The sequence below is a fragment of the Pseudonaja textilis genome, chromosome 5 (genome assembly GCF_049901715.1).
Source record: "Pseudonaja textilis isolate UNSWEBS1 chromosome 5, rPseTex1.2, whole genome shotgun sequence".
In the NCBI taxonomy this organism is placed as follows: Eukaryota; Metazoa; Chordata; class Lepidosauria; order Squamata; family Elapidae; genus Pseudonaja; species Pseudonaja textilis.
Window position 1 is genome coordinate 45,364,139 of NC_141994.1, and position 14,947 is coordinate 45,379,085.

At 36.9% G+C, this 14,947-nt stretch overlaps 1 protein-coding gene across 7 annotated transcripts in view; it reads left to right on the forward strand.

Moving 5' to 3' along the window:
* Positions 1–14,947, forward strand: part of LOC113434299 (putative RNA-binding protein Luc7-like 2) — a 52,024-nt gene that overhangs the window by 9,543 nt on the left and 27,534 nt on the right. For 3 of the 7 annotated variants that reach the window (XM_087934703.1, XM_026697390.2, XM_087934700.1), the window contains exons 2-3: positions 7,376–7,446; positions 11,255–11,349. Coding sequence is in view for 4 of the 7 variants with exons in the window: in XM_026697390.2 (XP_026553175.1) it covers positions 7,389–7,446; positions 11,255–11,349 (153 nt within the window). In the remaining 3 variants the exon portion in view is untranslated. Of the gene's footprint in view, positions 1–7,375; positions 7,562–11,252; positions 11,350–14,947 lie in introns of all 7 variants that reach the window. The other 4 variants (XM_087934702.1, XM_026697380.2, XM_087934701.1 and 1 more) reach the window with 3 other exon arrangements.

Sequence of the window (14,947 nt, forward strand, 5' to 3'; positions counted from 1 at the left end):
CCTCCCAAAGGCCCTCATTTTTCTCCAGGAAATGTAAACAGTTCAGAGCCTCTTAAAGAATCAGTTGGGTTGTCCCAAGGCTTCTACAAATATCCTTGTAACTGTCATTTCCAAGAAGGTCTCACCAATCATCTAGAAATCGAATTGGGCTTTCTATCAATTTTTTTCCTATATATGATAATCATCTGACAATTTAAAGCTGGATACTATATTTTACTGAAACATTTCCAGTATTTTTACTTTTCCATTCAGTATATCTTTGTTTACCACTTACATACACTGAATACACTTCTGTTCATCTTATAGACTAGTAGAAGAAAGACTTCCAGATAGAAAGTACTTTGCGCTTCACAGAAGGGTATTGTGAAATATTTGTTGGAACAAATATCAATACAAGAAAAGGGTTTATTTTCCTTTCTTTCTCCTCCTTTGATAATTCAATTTGCAGTATTTCATAAATCAAACCTCCTGACCAAACATTTTGGCTCTGGGGCATCTATTAGCAGTTCTGTTTCTGAGATGGAAAAGGCTTGCTTGAAAAGCGGAGTGGGTGACATTATAGTTGCTAGCACTCCTGGAAAAACATCTGAAAAAGGGGCTTATGAGATTTTAAAGAGGGAATTAACTAAAAATGAAGTGGAAATACATTACTTCTTAATATCTCCAGCCAGGAAGAAGGATGAATTGAAAGTGTTAAAGCAGGGAAATGTTGGTAGTTACAGCTATTGAAATAGCAGAAATGAAGAGGACCAACAACTTCACATCTCTGTAAGACCATTTCTGCTATCTCCAGATCCATGGGGAAGAGGAAAATAGGAAGGGAAATGGTATAAGGATTGAAGATGGCAGGACAAGAATCTCTGGTTTCAGCATCAGAAAAAGCAGTTTTAAAAATCAATACCAGGAATCTTCAGGGCAGTGAAATGAGTAAGCTATGGTTGTTGAATCAAAAGGCAGGAGGAAGTGAGCTAATAACCTTGGAATTAGCTTTAAAAGTAGGATTTCTAGGTAGATGATAAATATCTTCTATATATGGTTTTCTAATTCTGTGCAATAATTCTACTTATCTAACCTAGCTGAGTATATTTGAATACACAGAATGAGAAAGAAGTCATCATGTGAGAATTAATTCAAGTGTCAAGATTTTTTTATCATTTAGACTGGTGAGTCTCAAACTTTTCTTCAACATGGAACCCCTTTGAATAGTTGGCCACAACTCATGACCATGGACCCCTAAGACTTAAATCAAGATTTAAATCATAACATTTCTTCAAGACTTTATGGACCCCCTGTGATGACATCACAACCCCACATTGGTTCGCAGACCACAAATTGAAAACCACAGTACTGATTTAGACCAACATAAACAATATTTCATAATGAAATTAAATTGCAAAGTTATTCTTTAAAATTAAATAGGATGTCCTGGGAATCCTTTATTATTGAGTCAGCATTTGAGTAATTTCAAGTTCATGTCAAATGAACTTTTTTTGTTTTTATAAAACGTTTTCTTAGTATACAGTTAACAATGACTATTGAAATGTTTGTGTACTGTTTATGAGCCTACAATGTACTCTTACTCATTTTATCATATCTATATATGATAGTATATAACTGTCTCTTAGATGAATGTTTAAAGATCTATAGGCAGAGATACATTGAGATACAAAGCAGAACCTATAAACATCCATATATTGTTGAAGTAAAAATACAACCATACAACTACAGATAGAATTATTGATGATGAGGCCAGAGCAAATGACAATCATAGTTCAACTATTCCTGGAGAACAATGGGTTTTCTCCACCTTTTTTTAATAGAAGTGCAGCTCATCAAGCTATCAACATTCTTGTGATCTTGATTGCTCAGCTTGTTCTAATGTGTGAATCAAGATTTGGACATATGCAGACAAGCTGGCATAAATACATTATTGCTTCTCTTTATGACAGTGGATCAAGTGACTACAAAGACTATGTAGCTGGCTTGCGATCTTGCTAAAAACTGCAGGAATAACAGAATTCCAGTAAATCGGGCATCTATTTCAGTGGGTTGTGCTCCAGCATCACATTTCTCCTGTTCAAACAAAAACCACACTAAAATTACTATAAAACAAGTGTTTTACAAAAATGTATCTGGTTGAGTCTCCACCACTTGTTAATCCAAAACAAAAATTTTTGCAATTGATTTATACTTGACAAAAATGTCACAGTGCAAGGAGAATGTTTTTAGGAATGATTACATAATAAATGCAGATACAATTTCTATACAGTATATTGTAGAATAAAGTTGACAGAAAAATATATTGTTGAAACCATTGGAGTGATTTTTTTTTTTAAAAAAGTTTTCTAAAACCAAATATTGCATATAGTGAGGATTTGCTGTAGAAAATATACCAAATTGTAGTTGGGGGAAAACTGTCCAGATTTGTTTATCAGACTAATGCTGCTGTTTATGAACAAACATGAGTGGCATTAGCGGAATCATATTTTCAGAACAGAAAATACTCTTTAAAACACAAGGAAAAATATTTAAAAGGAGTAATCATACCTGTAGATGTATATATCTATATATGCAATTCTAAAGACTAATACAAATAGCTATGACCAATATTCCTATCTATAATGAGATTTGTTTAAATGAAAGTAATTGGTAGAATACACATTATTTAAAAAAAACTAGAAAAGGAAGATTAGATATTCCTTCGTTGTGGAGCATGTTTAAAACATGCTTTTATTTGTATTTATTTTTTAGCATAGCAATTTCCTAGCCTTTAAAGTAATATTATAGTAGTTGTTAGTTGCGAAGTCTTGTCCGACCCATCGGGACCACATGGACAATATTCTTCCAGGCCTTCTTGTCCTCTACCGTGTTTCTCCAACAATACGGCCTCCACCAATAGGAAGGCCCAGCATGTTTTATTGGCATAAAATCAAATTAAGCCCTCCCCCCAAATTAAGGCTTATATTAAACATGCAAAATGGGGGGGAATGGTGGGGGGGGCTTGCCGTTAGAAAGTACTGCTGCCTGCGTTGACTTTGGAGTTGGTAGGGCACTTCGTATCGGGAGACCTTCCGCCACTGTTGCTTTCCCGTCTCCCCATGCTGCCGCGCCGTTTAGAGCAACGCCGTGGCGTTTGGTGCAGCCACGCCCAGCCAGCCAGGGCTTCTCCCTGCAACCGGAGCCCGGTGGAGACACTCGGCTTCAGGCGCTCCTGTCGCCGCCTTCCCTTCGCCTTCAAAGGCAAAGCCAATTCTTTTAAAAACAACACCCTACTACCAGTACGACATAGCCTCCCCTGCCCGAGAGGGCAGCCCAACCCCACGTGGGGAGGTGAATCTCCCAGGGCCACAGCGCAGGATCGGCCCACCCCGGGAGAAGCAGCCAGCCGCCATCCCTGCCGGGCGCCGGGCAGAGTGCGAAGAGCTTCGCCTGGGGCGCCCAGTGCAGCTGACAGGCAGGCCCTCCTGCCCGGCAGCAGAGCTCTTGCCAAGGCAGCGAGCGCCTCCCCGCTGGACCCTCTGCTCATCCCGTCAGGGCCACGCCAGAGTTGTGCGGGCTGGGCAGAGCCAGGAAAGCAAGCCGCGGGTGCGCGCCCACCTGCCAAGCGAAAGAGCTGGGCCAGCCCAAGCTTGGCTTCTTTCCCAAGTCCCTCCAGCCCGAACCTGAAGGGGCCACCGGGAGAGGCTGCCCGAGGCAGTGATAGTGCCTACCCATCCATGGACAGAGAGGCAAGGCGACGGCCTGCGCCGCGTCCTCCGAGCTGAGCCCCGCCAAGTCAGCGCCTCTGCCTGATGCCTGTTCCGCTGCAGTGTTTGGAGCTGCCGGCGCATTTGGAGATGTGTGGGGAGGGGGATGGGCTGGGCGAGGGGTGGAGAGGACGGGCGGCTTCGGGCTCTGCCATCACCTTGCCTCCCTGTCCACGGACGGGTGAGCGCTATCACTGCCTCAGGCAGCCTCTCCCGGTGGCCCTTTTGAGTTCGCGCTGGAGGGACTTGGGAAGGAAGCCAAGCTCAAGTCGGCCCGGTTTTTTTGCTTGGCAGGCTGGCGCATACCCGCGGCTCGCTTTCCTGGCTCTGCCCAGACCGCACAACTCTGGCATTGCCCTGACGGGATGAGCAGAGGGTCTAGCGGAGAGGCGCTTGCTGCCTTGGTGAGAGCTCTGCTGCTGGGAAGGAGGGCCTGCCTGTCAGCTGTGTTGGGCGCCCCAGGCGAAGCTCTTCGCGCTCTGCCCGGCGCTAGGCAGGGATGGCGGCTGGGTGCTTCTCCTGAGGTGGGCCGATCCTGCGCTGCGGCCCCGGGAGATTCGCCTCCCCACGTGAGGTTGGGCTGCCCTCTCGGGCAGGGGAGTCTGTTGTAGTAGGGCATTGTTTTTAAAATAATTGGCTTTATGTTCAAAGGCAAAGGGAAGGCGGCGACAGGAGCGCGAGTGTCTCCGCCGGGCTCCGGTTGCAGGGAGGAGCCCTGGCTGGCCGCACGTGGCTGCACCAAACACCGTGGCGTTGCTCTAAACGCTGCGGCAGCAAGGGAGAAGGGAAAGCAATGGTGGCAGAAGGTCTCCCGATACGAAGTGCCCCACCAATGCTGAGGTCAACATCCAAGCTGTCGCTGCCCGCCCACCCGAGGATGCAAGGGGGGGAATTAAGTCACCCCCACCCGAGGATGCAAAGGGGGGGGGAATTAAGTCACCCCGAAAAGACGGCCTTGCCCGGCCTTATTTTGTGAGAAACACGGTACCATCTTCTGGAGTCCATTGCTTCAGTGACTCCATCCAGCCACCTCATTCTCTGTTGTCCACTTGTTCTTTTGCCCTCAATCTTTCCCATTAGGCTGTTCTCCAGTGAGTCCTTCCTTCTCATTAGGTGGCCAAAGTATTTGAGTTTCATCTTCAAGATCTGACCTTCTAAAGAGCAGTCAGGGTTGATCTCTAGGACTGACCGGTTTGATTGTCTTGCAGTCCAAGGCACTCGCAGGAGTCTTCTCCAGCACCATAGTTCAAATGCCTCAATTCTTTGGTACTCAGCCTTTCTTATGGTCCAACTTTCACAGCCCTACATTGTAACTGGGAAAACCATAGCCATGATTATACACACTTCTGTTGGCAGGGTGATGTCTCTGCTTTTTAGTATGCTGTCCAGATTTGCCATAGCTTTTCTCCCCAGGAGCAAACATCTTTTAATTTCTTGGGTGTAGTCCCCATCTGCGGTGATCTTGAAGCCCAGGAAAATAAAATCTGTCATTACCTCCATTTCTTTCCCCATCTATTTGCCAGGAATTGAGAGGGTCGGATGCCATAATCTTAGCTTTCTTAATGTTGAGTTTCAATACTGTAGTAAGCCAGTGAAATAAAGAAAAGAGAAATTGTTTTGTGTTGAAAGAACTGATTTTTAAATGCAGTATTGGTATGATCAATTACCAAGGGCACTTTTGAGTAATTCATTTAATAATATTTAGTTAGCATAGTTTTGCAATTAAAAATATTCAAAGTGGCTTAACAAGTTTTAACATCTGCATAAGTGCCAAGTGTAATCTTTCCACTATATGAATAGACTGATTCTACCTACTTGTTATTCTGTGTGCAGTGATGAGTGCACAATTATGCTAACAGTTCATCAGATATAAAAAGTTATCAAATATATAATTGGTTATTTTTAAACAATCAATGCTTTTTTCTGTAATATTTGATGTCCTACTCTTTTGAAACATAGCTTCTGCTGAAGTAGGAATTTGAGGGATTTGTATAATTTGTTATGGAAGTAATCATTTAAGTGTAGTTACAACAAGAATTAAAGGGTATTTATTTGATATGCACGTGCACACACATACGTAAACACATGGATACACACACACACACACACACACACACACACACAAATAGTCATGTTTGCTTTTCAGTGGTAGGGAAGCAGTAATCTGGACAGCTACCAGGGAGTGAAAAACATAAGGTTTTCCTTTCTCACTTATTCTTTAGTTTATTGCTGCTCCACTAACACAGAAACCTCGAACTATAATTATTGAAAGAGTTACGTGTTGACCTGCATGTGGTCTCTGTGGACATGCTTCTGACATCTTAATAGGGTACTAGATTAAAATATTATAGTGTGATATATATACATGTAGATTGATTCATGTTGACATTTTATTTTTTTGCTTCATTCTAACAAACTTATTTTCATGATAAGATAAAACCAGGATCTGTACAGGTTAAAAAAGATTTCAGTAATAGTAGTAATATCAATAATGTTACTGGGGTAATTAGAGTAGGTGGGATGGGAAGAAAGTCATAGTTTATATATAATTATAATTATATTATTAATATTATATTATTATATATATATAATTATATTATATTATATTAATATATATATATATATATATATATATATATATATATATATATATATATATATTGTTATGTATCTTGATGTAGTCAAATAATTGAATGCTTATGATAGAATGTTACCTGAAAAAAAGGCGCACTTTTATTTTATTTCTGTAGAAGAATATGTAGTTAAATATATGTATAGTGGGCAGATTTAATATTTTCTTATATGTATGGGTAATAAGCATGAAATTTGATTAGTATTTCCATATTCCTCTAAATTATTATTTGGTGGAGAACACATGTTTTAGGGAGCTAATTGTTATTATCATGAAATTATGTTGTAAATTAAAAGATAATATAAGGATTTTTTTAAAAAAGAGATGCAAATATATAATTGCTTCCATATTTTAGAGTGGTGAAATATGGTTTGGGCCAGACATACTTTTTAAAGGAACTTACTGTTTCTAAAGAACGCTAAACTTGTTCATATACATTCATTGTGACAATTGCAAGAATACCCTGATCACATAAAAAAACAGTAAAAAGAAAATGCTAGTTCTGCTAGTTTCTATTTCTCTTTCAGTTACCATTGTTGTTGAATGTTGATGAACAATCTATTTCAAAATGCGTGTTTTAAAATGTTTAAAAATTGATAATCCTTTTTAATACTGATTTTGCATTTTGAGATAAGTTTTATCTGGAAATGAATGGGTTTTTAAAATGAAAAGCATTTTAAACAAGGCTGGAAATATATTTGAAATTCTAGGTATTGGGATAACATTTTTAAGCAAATTCCTAGATTGCTTAAAGTGGATGATAAACAGAACATAGGGGCTTAGTAATCAAAATATTTTTCCAGCTATAATTTAGGTAACTTTTCTTAACAAAATTTCCCTTGAATACAAAGCTGACTCATTGTTCTCAGGCACAAATACTTCAGGTTTCCTATTACTCTTTACCTTCACAATGTATTTCTAGACACTGTAATTAAAATGCTGGCAGAGTTTATTATATACAAACTGAACAATATAGCCCCTTGTTTTATTTATAAAGGTTCAATGTATCTATGCCTGCCAACTTCATTCTGCAAGGGAGTGTCAGAAAGGCCCCGCATTCGCCGAGCCGTGAGTTATTGCTAACTTTTCAGATGTGTTAATGTGGAACCAACAATTTGTGTCTTTAAAAAGAGAGGAAAACTGGTGGGAAAATATCCCAGTTCCTCAATTTCTGCAGTAGTAGGTGTGGATTTTAAAGACAATTCCAAATTTTAATTAGTATAAAATTACTAAATCTAAAAACCTAGCTTCTGAAAACCTATTGTTGAACTACTCTGAAGCTTTGTGAATTGCTTATTTGACTAACCTTGATAAACATTGATATCAGAGACAAATACTTGAGCAGAGTACAGCCCATCTGAAAATGTTACATCATAGTTCTTTTTTAGGGCAAATAGTTATTCTGGAATTGCGCAATAGGTTGATTAGAAATTTGAAGTGTAGAATTGTTGCATAGGCTTAAATTCTTCCAATTTTATGAGAATAGGATAGTGGCTATATTTTTTATTTTAAATCTTTTTCCTTTTTGAAATGAATAATGTTGGGATAAAGTTTCAAAACTCCTGTTTTTTTCCCAGCAGTGATGTTCTGCTTCAGTAATTCACCAGTAGGTTTTCATTTTATATAATCATAATTTAAAATACATTTTAAAAAACCCTGGAAATAAAAGGATTGTATCCGGTTCTACATCTTTAGACTGAAAATACATTTTATGGAATTATCTTTTTCAAATCTGAGACAGTGATTATTTTTCTGCCCATTGTATTGGGGGAAAAATACCTGGAATAAATCAGTAGCCAGTGTTTTGCATATCATTTGGCTAAAACTTTTCCAACCTTGTTCACGGATGTGACATTAAATTTGTAATTGAATTTCAGTATGTGGTAAGCAGGTTGTTGCTTTGGGGTTTATAAAAGTTTGTAAAAAAATTCAATTTATCTTTAAGATGTTATATAGTCAAATAGAGTTCCTAACCAAATATAATCAAATAGATTGATGCTTTGGGGTTTTTAAAAGTTTGTAAAAAATTTCAATTTATCTTTAAGATATTATATAATCAAATAGGTTCCTAACCAATCTAGCTTACAACTTTGTTGTCCAAAAGGTAGAGGATGGAACTAGAGGGACAGCCATACTGGACTTAATTCTTACAAACAGAGAAGAAGTGATAGAGGGAGTTGAAACTGCAGGAACCTTGGGTGAGAGTGACCATGTCATACTAGAATTCAACATTACACAAACACAAGTAATAGAACATAATTAACACCAGAGTCTTTGATTTTAAAAGAGCTGATTCTAATAAACTCAGAGAGAACTTGGGAAAGATTCCATGGATGAAAATCCTTAAAGGGGAAAACAACTCAAGAATCTTGGGAAACTCTGAAAAGTACGATCATAGAAGCCCAGACCAGCACAATACCACTGAGAAAGAAAAACAAGAAATCCAAGAAGAAACCAGCATGGCTGCACAAAGATCTCTCTGGCAAATTGAAAGAAAAAAAAGGATATGTACAAAAAATGGAAAGAGGGACATACAGCTAAGGCAGAATATCAGCAGATAGCCAGAATCTACAAAGATGAAGATAGGAAAGCAAAGGCTCCGAACGAACTAAGACTTGCAACAAAAGTCAAAGATAATTAAAAAAAAGTTTCTTCCAACTTATAAATAACAAGAAAAAAATCAAGAAAACAGTCGATCCACTAAAGAGAGAAGACAACAAGGTAGTAAGGCAACAGAGAGAAAGCAGAGCTGCGTAACTCATTCTTTGCATCGGTCTTCATGCAAAAGAAAAAATAGCTCAACCCACCAAAAATATAACTGTGAAATACAGACCAGAAATAAAAGTTAAAATAAGCAAAACAAATAATAATAGTAAGAGAATACCTGTCTGATCTTGATGTACACAAATCACCGGGGCCTGACGGACTACATCCCAGAGTTTTAAAGGAGTTGGCAGAGGTAATCTCAAACCACTGCACCATATCTTTCAAAAATCCTGGAGCACCGGGGAACTACTAGAGGACTGGAAAAGAGCTGATGTGGTTCCCATCTTCAAAAAAGGGGAAAAAACATACCCAGGAAACTATAGACCAATCAGCCTAACATCAATACCCAGGAAGATACTGGAAAAGATAATAAAAAAACAGATCTGCCAACATCTAGAAACAAGTAAAGTAATAGCTAGCAGTCAGCACGGGTTTGTTAAGAACAGATCATGCCAAACCAATCTTATTTCATTCTTCAACATAGTGACTAAATTAGTAGACCAGCAAAATACTGTGGACATAATATACTTAGATTTCAGCAAGGCATTCAACAAAGTAGACCACAACCTACTTCTTGCTAAGCTAGAAAAAAGTGGGATAGATAGCACCACAACCAGATGGATTTGCAACTGGCTGACAAACTGTACTCAACGGATAGTCCTTAATGGGTCTAATCTACATAGAGAAAAGTAAGCAGTGGGGTGCCACAAGGTTCTGTCTTAGGCCCAGTATTCTTCAATATCTTCATTAACGACTTAGATGAGGGAATAGAAGGGGAACTTACTAAATTTGCAGGTGCTACTAAGCTGGCAGGAATAGCTAACACCCAAGAAGATAGGCTCAAGATCCAGATGGATCTTGACAGACTACAACACTGGGCCGTATCTTAACAAAATGAAATTCAATGTAGAGAAAAGTAAAGTCTTACACTTAGGTAAGAAAAGCCAAAAGTACACATATAGACTGGGTGAAACCAAGCTCAATAGCAGTAAGTGTGAGAGGGATCTTGGAGTCTTCGTGGATAACCAGCTAAATATGAGCCAGCAGTGTGCAGCAGCAGCCAAAAAAAATAATGCAATCCTAAATTGCATTAACAGAGGGATACAATCAAGATCAAGTGAGGTAGTAATACCATTCTATAAAGCCTTAGTAAGACCACACCTAGAGTACTGCATCCAGTTTTGGTCACCACACTATAAAAAAGATATTGAGACTCTAGAAAAAGTACAGAGAAGAGCAACTAGGATGATTAGGGAACTGGAGACTAAAACATATGAAGAACAGTTACAGGAACTGGACATGGCTAGTCTAGTGAAGAGAAGGACCAGGGGAGACATGATAGCAGTGTTCCAATATTTGAAGGGCTACCACAGAGAAGAAGGGGTCAAGCTATTTTCTAAATCACCTGTAGGCTAGACAAGGAATAATGGATGGAAACTGAACAAAGAGAGATTTAACCTGGAAATAAGGAGAAACTTTCTGACAGAACAATCAACCAATGGGACAGCTTTCCCTCAGAAATTGTGAGAACGTCATCACTTGAGACTTTCGAGAAGAGAATGGACTGCCATTTGTCAGACATGGTGTAGGGTCTCCCGCTTGGGCAGCAGGTTGGACTAGATGACCACCTAGGTCCCTTCCAACTCCAATTATCTGTTAAACTAGAGGATTTCAGCTCTCTTGAATAATGCTGTCTGCAAGCATTGTTTTCCCAGTGATACAATACAGGTTGTTTTTTTTTAATCTTTAATATGTGTTGCCTCTGCCAGAAGTAAATGGACCAGTGCCATGGATTAGCTCTTGAAGAATTGACAACGGGATTCAGTAAACATCAGAAAATGTAATGTAAATGTTTTGAAGGCTGTTGATGCTAATATAATCAATTTTAGTGTTTTAGAAGCAATGAATTTCTACCTAGTGTTTAGGTTTTTTTACATTATTTTAGAAACTTGCATCCATTGTGGAAGCTGAAATGTTATAGTGCTAATATTTTTCTTTTGTGAAAAGCAGAATATTCTTTTGAACAAAAGTGAAAGTATATGAAAAGTATAAATGCTTTATACAATATAACATGATTCTCTAATCAGAAATGTATATTTCTATGTTTCAGGTGATACTACACGTCAGCGAATTAAATTCAGTGATGACAGAGTGTGCAAAAGTCATCTTCTCAACTGTTGTCCCCATGATGTCCTTTCAGGAACAGTGCGTATTCTATATTCATAAATATTATAGCTATAAATATTAAATAATAAATTAAGATATATATTTACCTCTGCAGAAGCACTCAAACGAATTTATTTTATTTTTGATTGTGTATTTACATTATAAAATTAAGGTATAAATAAGGTATAAACTTAAGGTATAAGGATTTGCAGCAATCTGCATTAAAAAAGGAAACTGGGATATGGCACAAATATAACCATGCATATTAGACTTAAAAGCAGCAAAGTAAATCAAAATTAAATTTTTCTGAAATAGTGTAATAGCTACTGCCCAAATCCAGAAAAGGACTCTGCTTTTTAAAAGAGTATGACAAGTGTGACATGAGAATCAATATAGGTCCTGCATAATTTTTTGCTTTGAATCCAGATTGCTTAATAAAATTCAGTATGTTGCATTATTTTTATGCTGAAATTGGAAATAAAAATAAATATGAAGCATTTAACAAAAACATAAAACCTGTATGCATCAACAGTTTTTACTCCTCCAATAATATAAATTCTAAATATTACTATAGAAAATTATGTGAACTATTATCCAGAATTCAGTTAAATACAATATATTTGCTTTTTCACCAAATTAGAAACCTCAGCTATTATCTTTCCATTTATTCTGTGTTTTTCATGTACTATTATTTTCTGTTTGTGCATCTTTACAATTATCAGCTTTGCAAAATATTTTTTTTTACATTTGTCAAGTACTGTTCCTTCCATTCCGTTCTTCTAAAAAACATAACTTTAAATAAAAAAGCAGATTTAAAGTCTGAACTTCATAATTGAAGACATCCAGAATTACACACTGAGCATTTTGTACATTTATACTCTGGGTTAATATTAATCCTAATAATATTTAATAATAAATTAATATAATTCATATTTAAGATAAAATTGTTTATCACAATGCGAGCCAATGATTTAAAATTGACCAGACCTTATTAGTGGTAGAATTTATATAGTATTGGAATACTTTGCATGTGTCATAAGTAATTGCATTCATAATTTAAATACTTTATATTAAAAGATAGACTGGAAAACAGTTACCCATGTATTCAGTTGTAAGAAACATTGCACACAGGTTGACTTCAATGGCATCTGATAAAATTGTTCCAAGGAATGTTTTGTTCTTCAAATTGCTATTTGGTTGCCTCTGGGCTATTTATTTTTATACTTTTGCAAGTGATACATGGAATATTCTTGTTAAGTTTTATTATAAAAGTCTACCTTAGTATTTTCAATGTAACTGAATTGGGGCATATAGAATAATTTCTATGATTATTCTATGATTTTGCTGGTCTTAGAAGAAGTCTACTGTTACAACACAGAACTGAAAAACAGAAATCCAGTTTTAATTTTCTTTAAGAAAAATCCTAAATATCTGAATAAATATTATACATCTCCTCAAAAAGTAGAAAAATAAATAACACATTAAATTTGTTATTTCATGCATTTGGAAACTTGTTAATTAACTGCTAAGGAATCAGTAATTCTATAATGTATTATTTTCCTATTATTTAACCAGTTAGCAAATATACATGCACAGAGATGAAATTTGCCTTTAAATGCAGAATATTTAAAGATTTATAGCAAGCTAGAATAGGTTTGTCACCATAAAACATACTACAACTAAAATCTATTTTTTACGGCTAAACCATAACCTAACAGCCCTCCAGATTTATATGGGTTCTGAATTGCAGGTCATCATTTAAGAGTCTTTGCCAATAGATAACTTTTTTCCAAAGGCTGTCCAGAACCTGTCCATTTTTTTTATTGCTTGTGGCTCTAATTTTAATGTCTGCTTTTACTAAAACTGCATTTAGCATCTTTAAGGTTCTATTGCTTCATCACTTTTTGCCAGCCTCAAGTTTTTATTGATTAGATTAGTATCCTACGAAGCTCAGGAAGGCTTTAGGGTGACAATTTGCCTATAGCAATAGCCCACTAAGGTGATCCTGCTGTGAGAATTAGTGACTTGATTGCACACAGTGAATTTCCAAGAGTATAAATGGACTTAGATCTATGTCTTTTCAGTCATAACACAACAACACTGGAAATGAACAAAGTGAACATTGAATCTAGATTAAATTGGCAATGCTACAGTTCTGCTGAAGTCAGTGAGATGCTAATTATTGTTAACTTGTTCTCATTGATTTAAAATGATTAAAAAGTTTAGTTACGACAAAAGATAATTCTGGGGGCATTGAAATGAAGGCCTTTTATTATCCTTACTTTTTATTCATAATGGGAGGGAAATATCTGTACATTTGGCATTTTGTGTTCCCTCTGCCTATTTTGATGTTGTTGCCTTTCACCATCATTTCTCTATAAATCTTTTTTTTTTGTTCATTTCTTTTTAATACTTGAAGAATATTATCCTTGAGCAAATTCACTGGAGAGATATTGAAGGTCTCCATCTATCTTCAGAGAATGATAGCTGGAATCATATTCATTTAAAACCAAATGCATAGCATTTTATAAATTTGTTTAGTATATATTATTGTGGTGGTAATAAACACTACATTACCACTTCTATTTAAAGTACTGAACCAATATTGCATTTTATGTTAGGATAGAGTTTAATGTTTAGGAAAGATTTTGGATTAGTTGTTTTTTGTTTAGGAAGACATGCATTTTCTTATAATGAAATACATCACACATAGCTATAGAAATAGAAGTTGTAAATGCAAAAACATTTTGTGTCACGCTGGCATGCAAGGAGAAGGGAAAGCAAAACAAAGTGAAGAAAATGTACTCTGTATTTTATTTAATATATATAACGCAGTGTGGGGAGGTATGCCTCTGAGTCAATGTTGACTCCTTGGCAACTGTACAATTCCCTGAAGTTTTCTTGGCACAGTTTCAGAAGTGGTTTGCCATAGCTTGCTTCCTAGGGCTGAGAGAAGTCTGAGGTCTTGAACTCAGTTTGCTAGTTTCTAGCCTGTTGGCACTCATGTATCTGATTTATAAAATTGTATATAAATTTTCTTGTCTGCAGCCTAAAAAATTTCTACATATATATATAGAATGTGGCTACTGGCAAGGGGATTTTTAGCCTAGTATTCCATGGTGTTGATAACAGTTCTAGCATGTAATGAACTCCAGAATAGATCTAGATACTGCCTTCACAGATTGCCTAAGCTGTGATTTGCTGAATAAGCCAGTATCTAGATCCATTCTGAAGAATGCATTACATGCTAGAATTGGCTGCAGTTTCACATCTGCCCATATCAAGACACAGATAAATAGTGTCACAATAGGGGGGAAAAAGAACAAATAGTGACATAGGAGGAAATGTGGATAGATTTGCAAATAAAACTGTATGGTTTTATTTTTTATTTATTTGGCACTGACCACCTCTGACATAATACTAACATTTAATAAAGATCAAAACACCTCAGAGCATAGGTGTATTATTGGGGGGGACTTTCAAATAGCTCTTATCTCTGCAGTCTTACATAGTGCTCCCTTCTCTTATTTTTCCTCTACAAGTATCAACATTTGACTAAATTGGGTTGAAGGAAAGTGACCTGAGAGGTAGTTTGGTATGGAAATTAGGGTATCATAGGTTTTAGTCCTCACTTAGG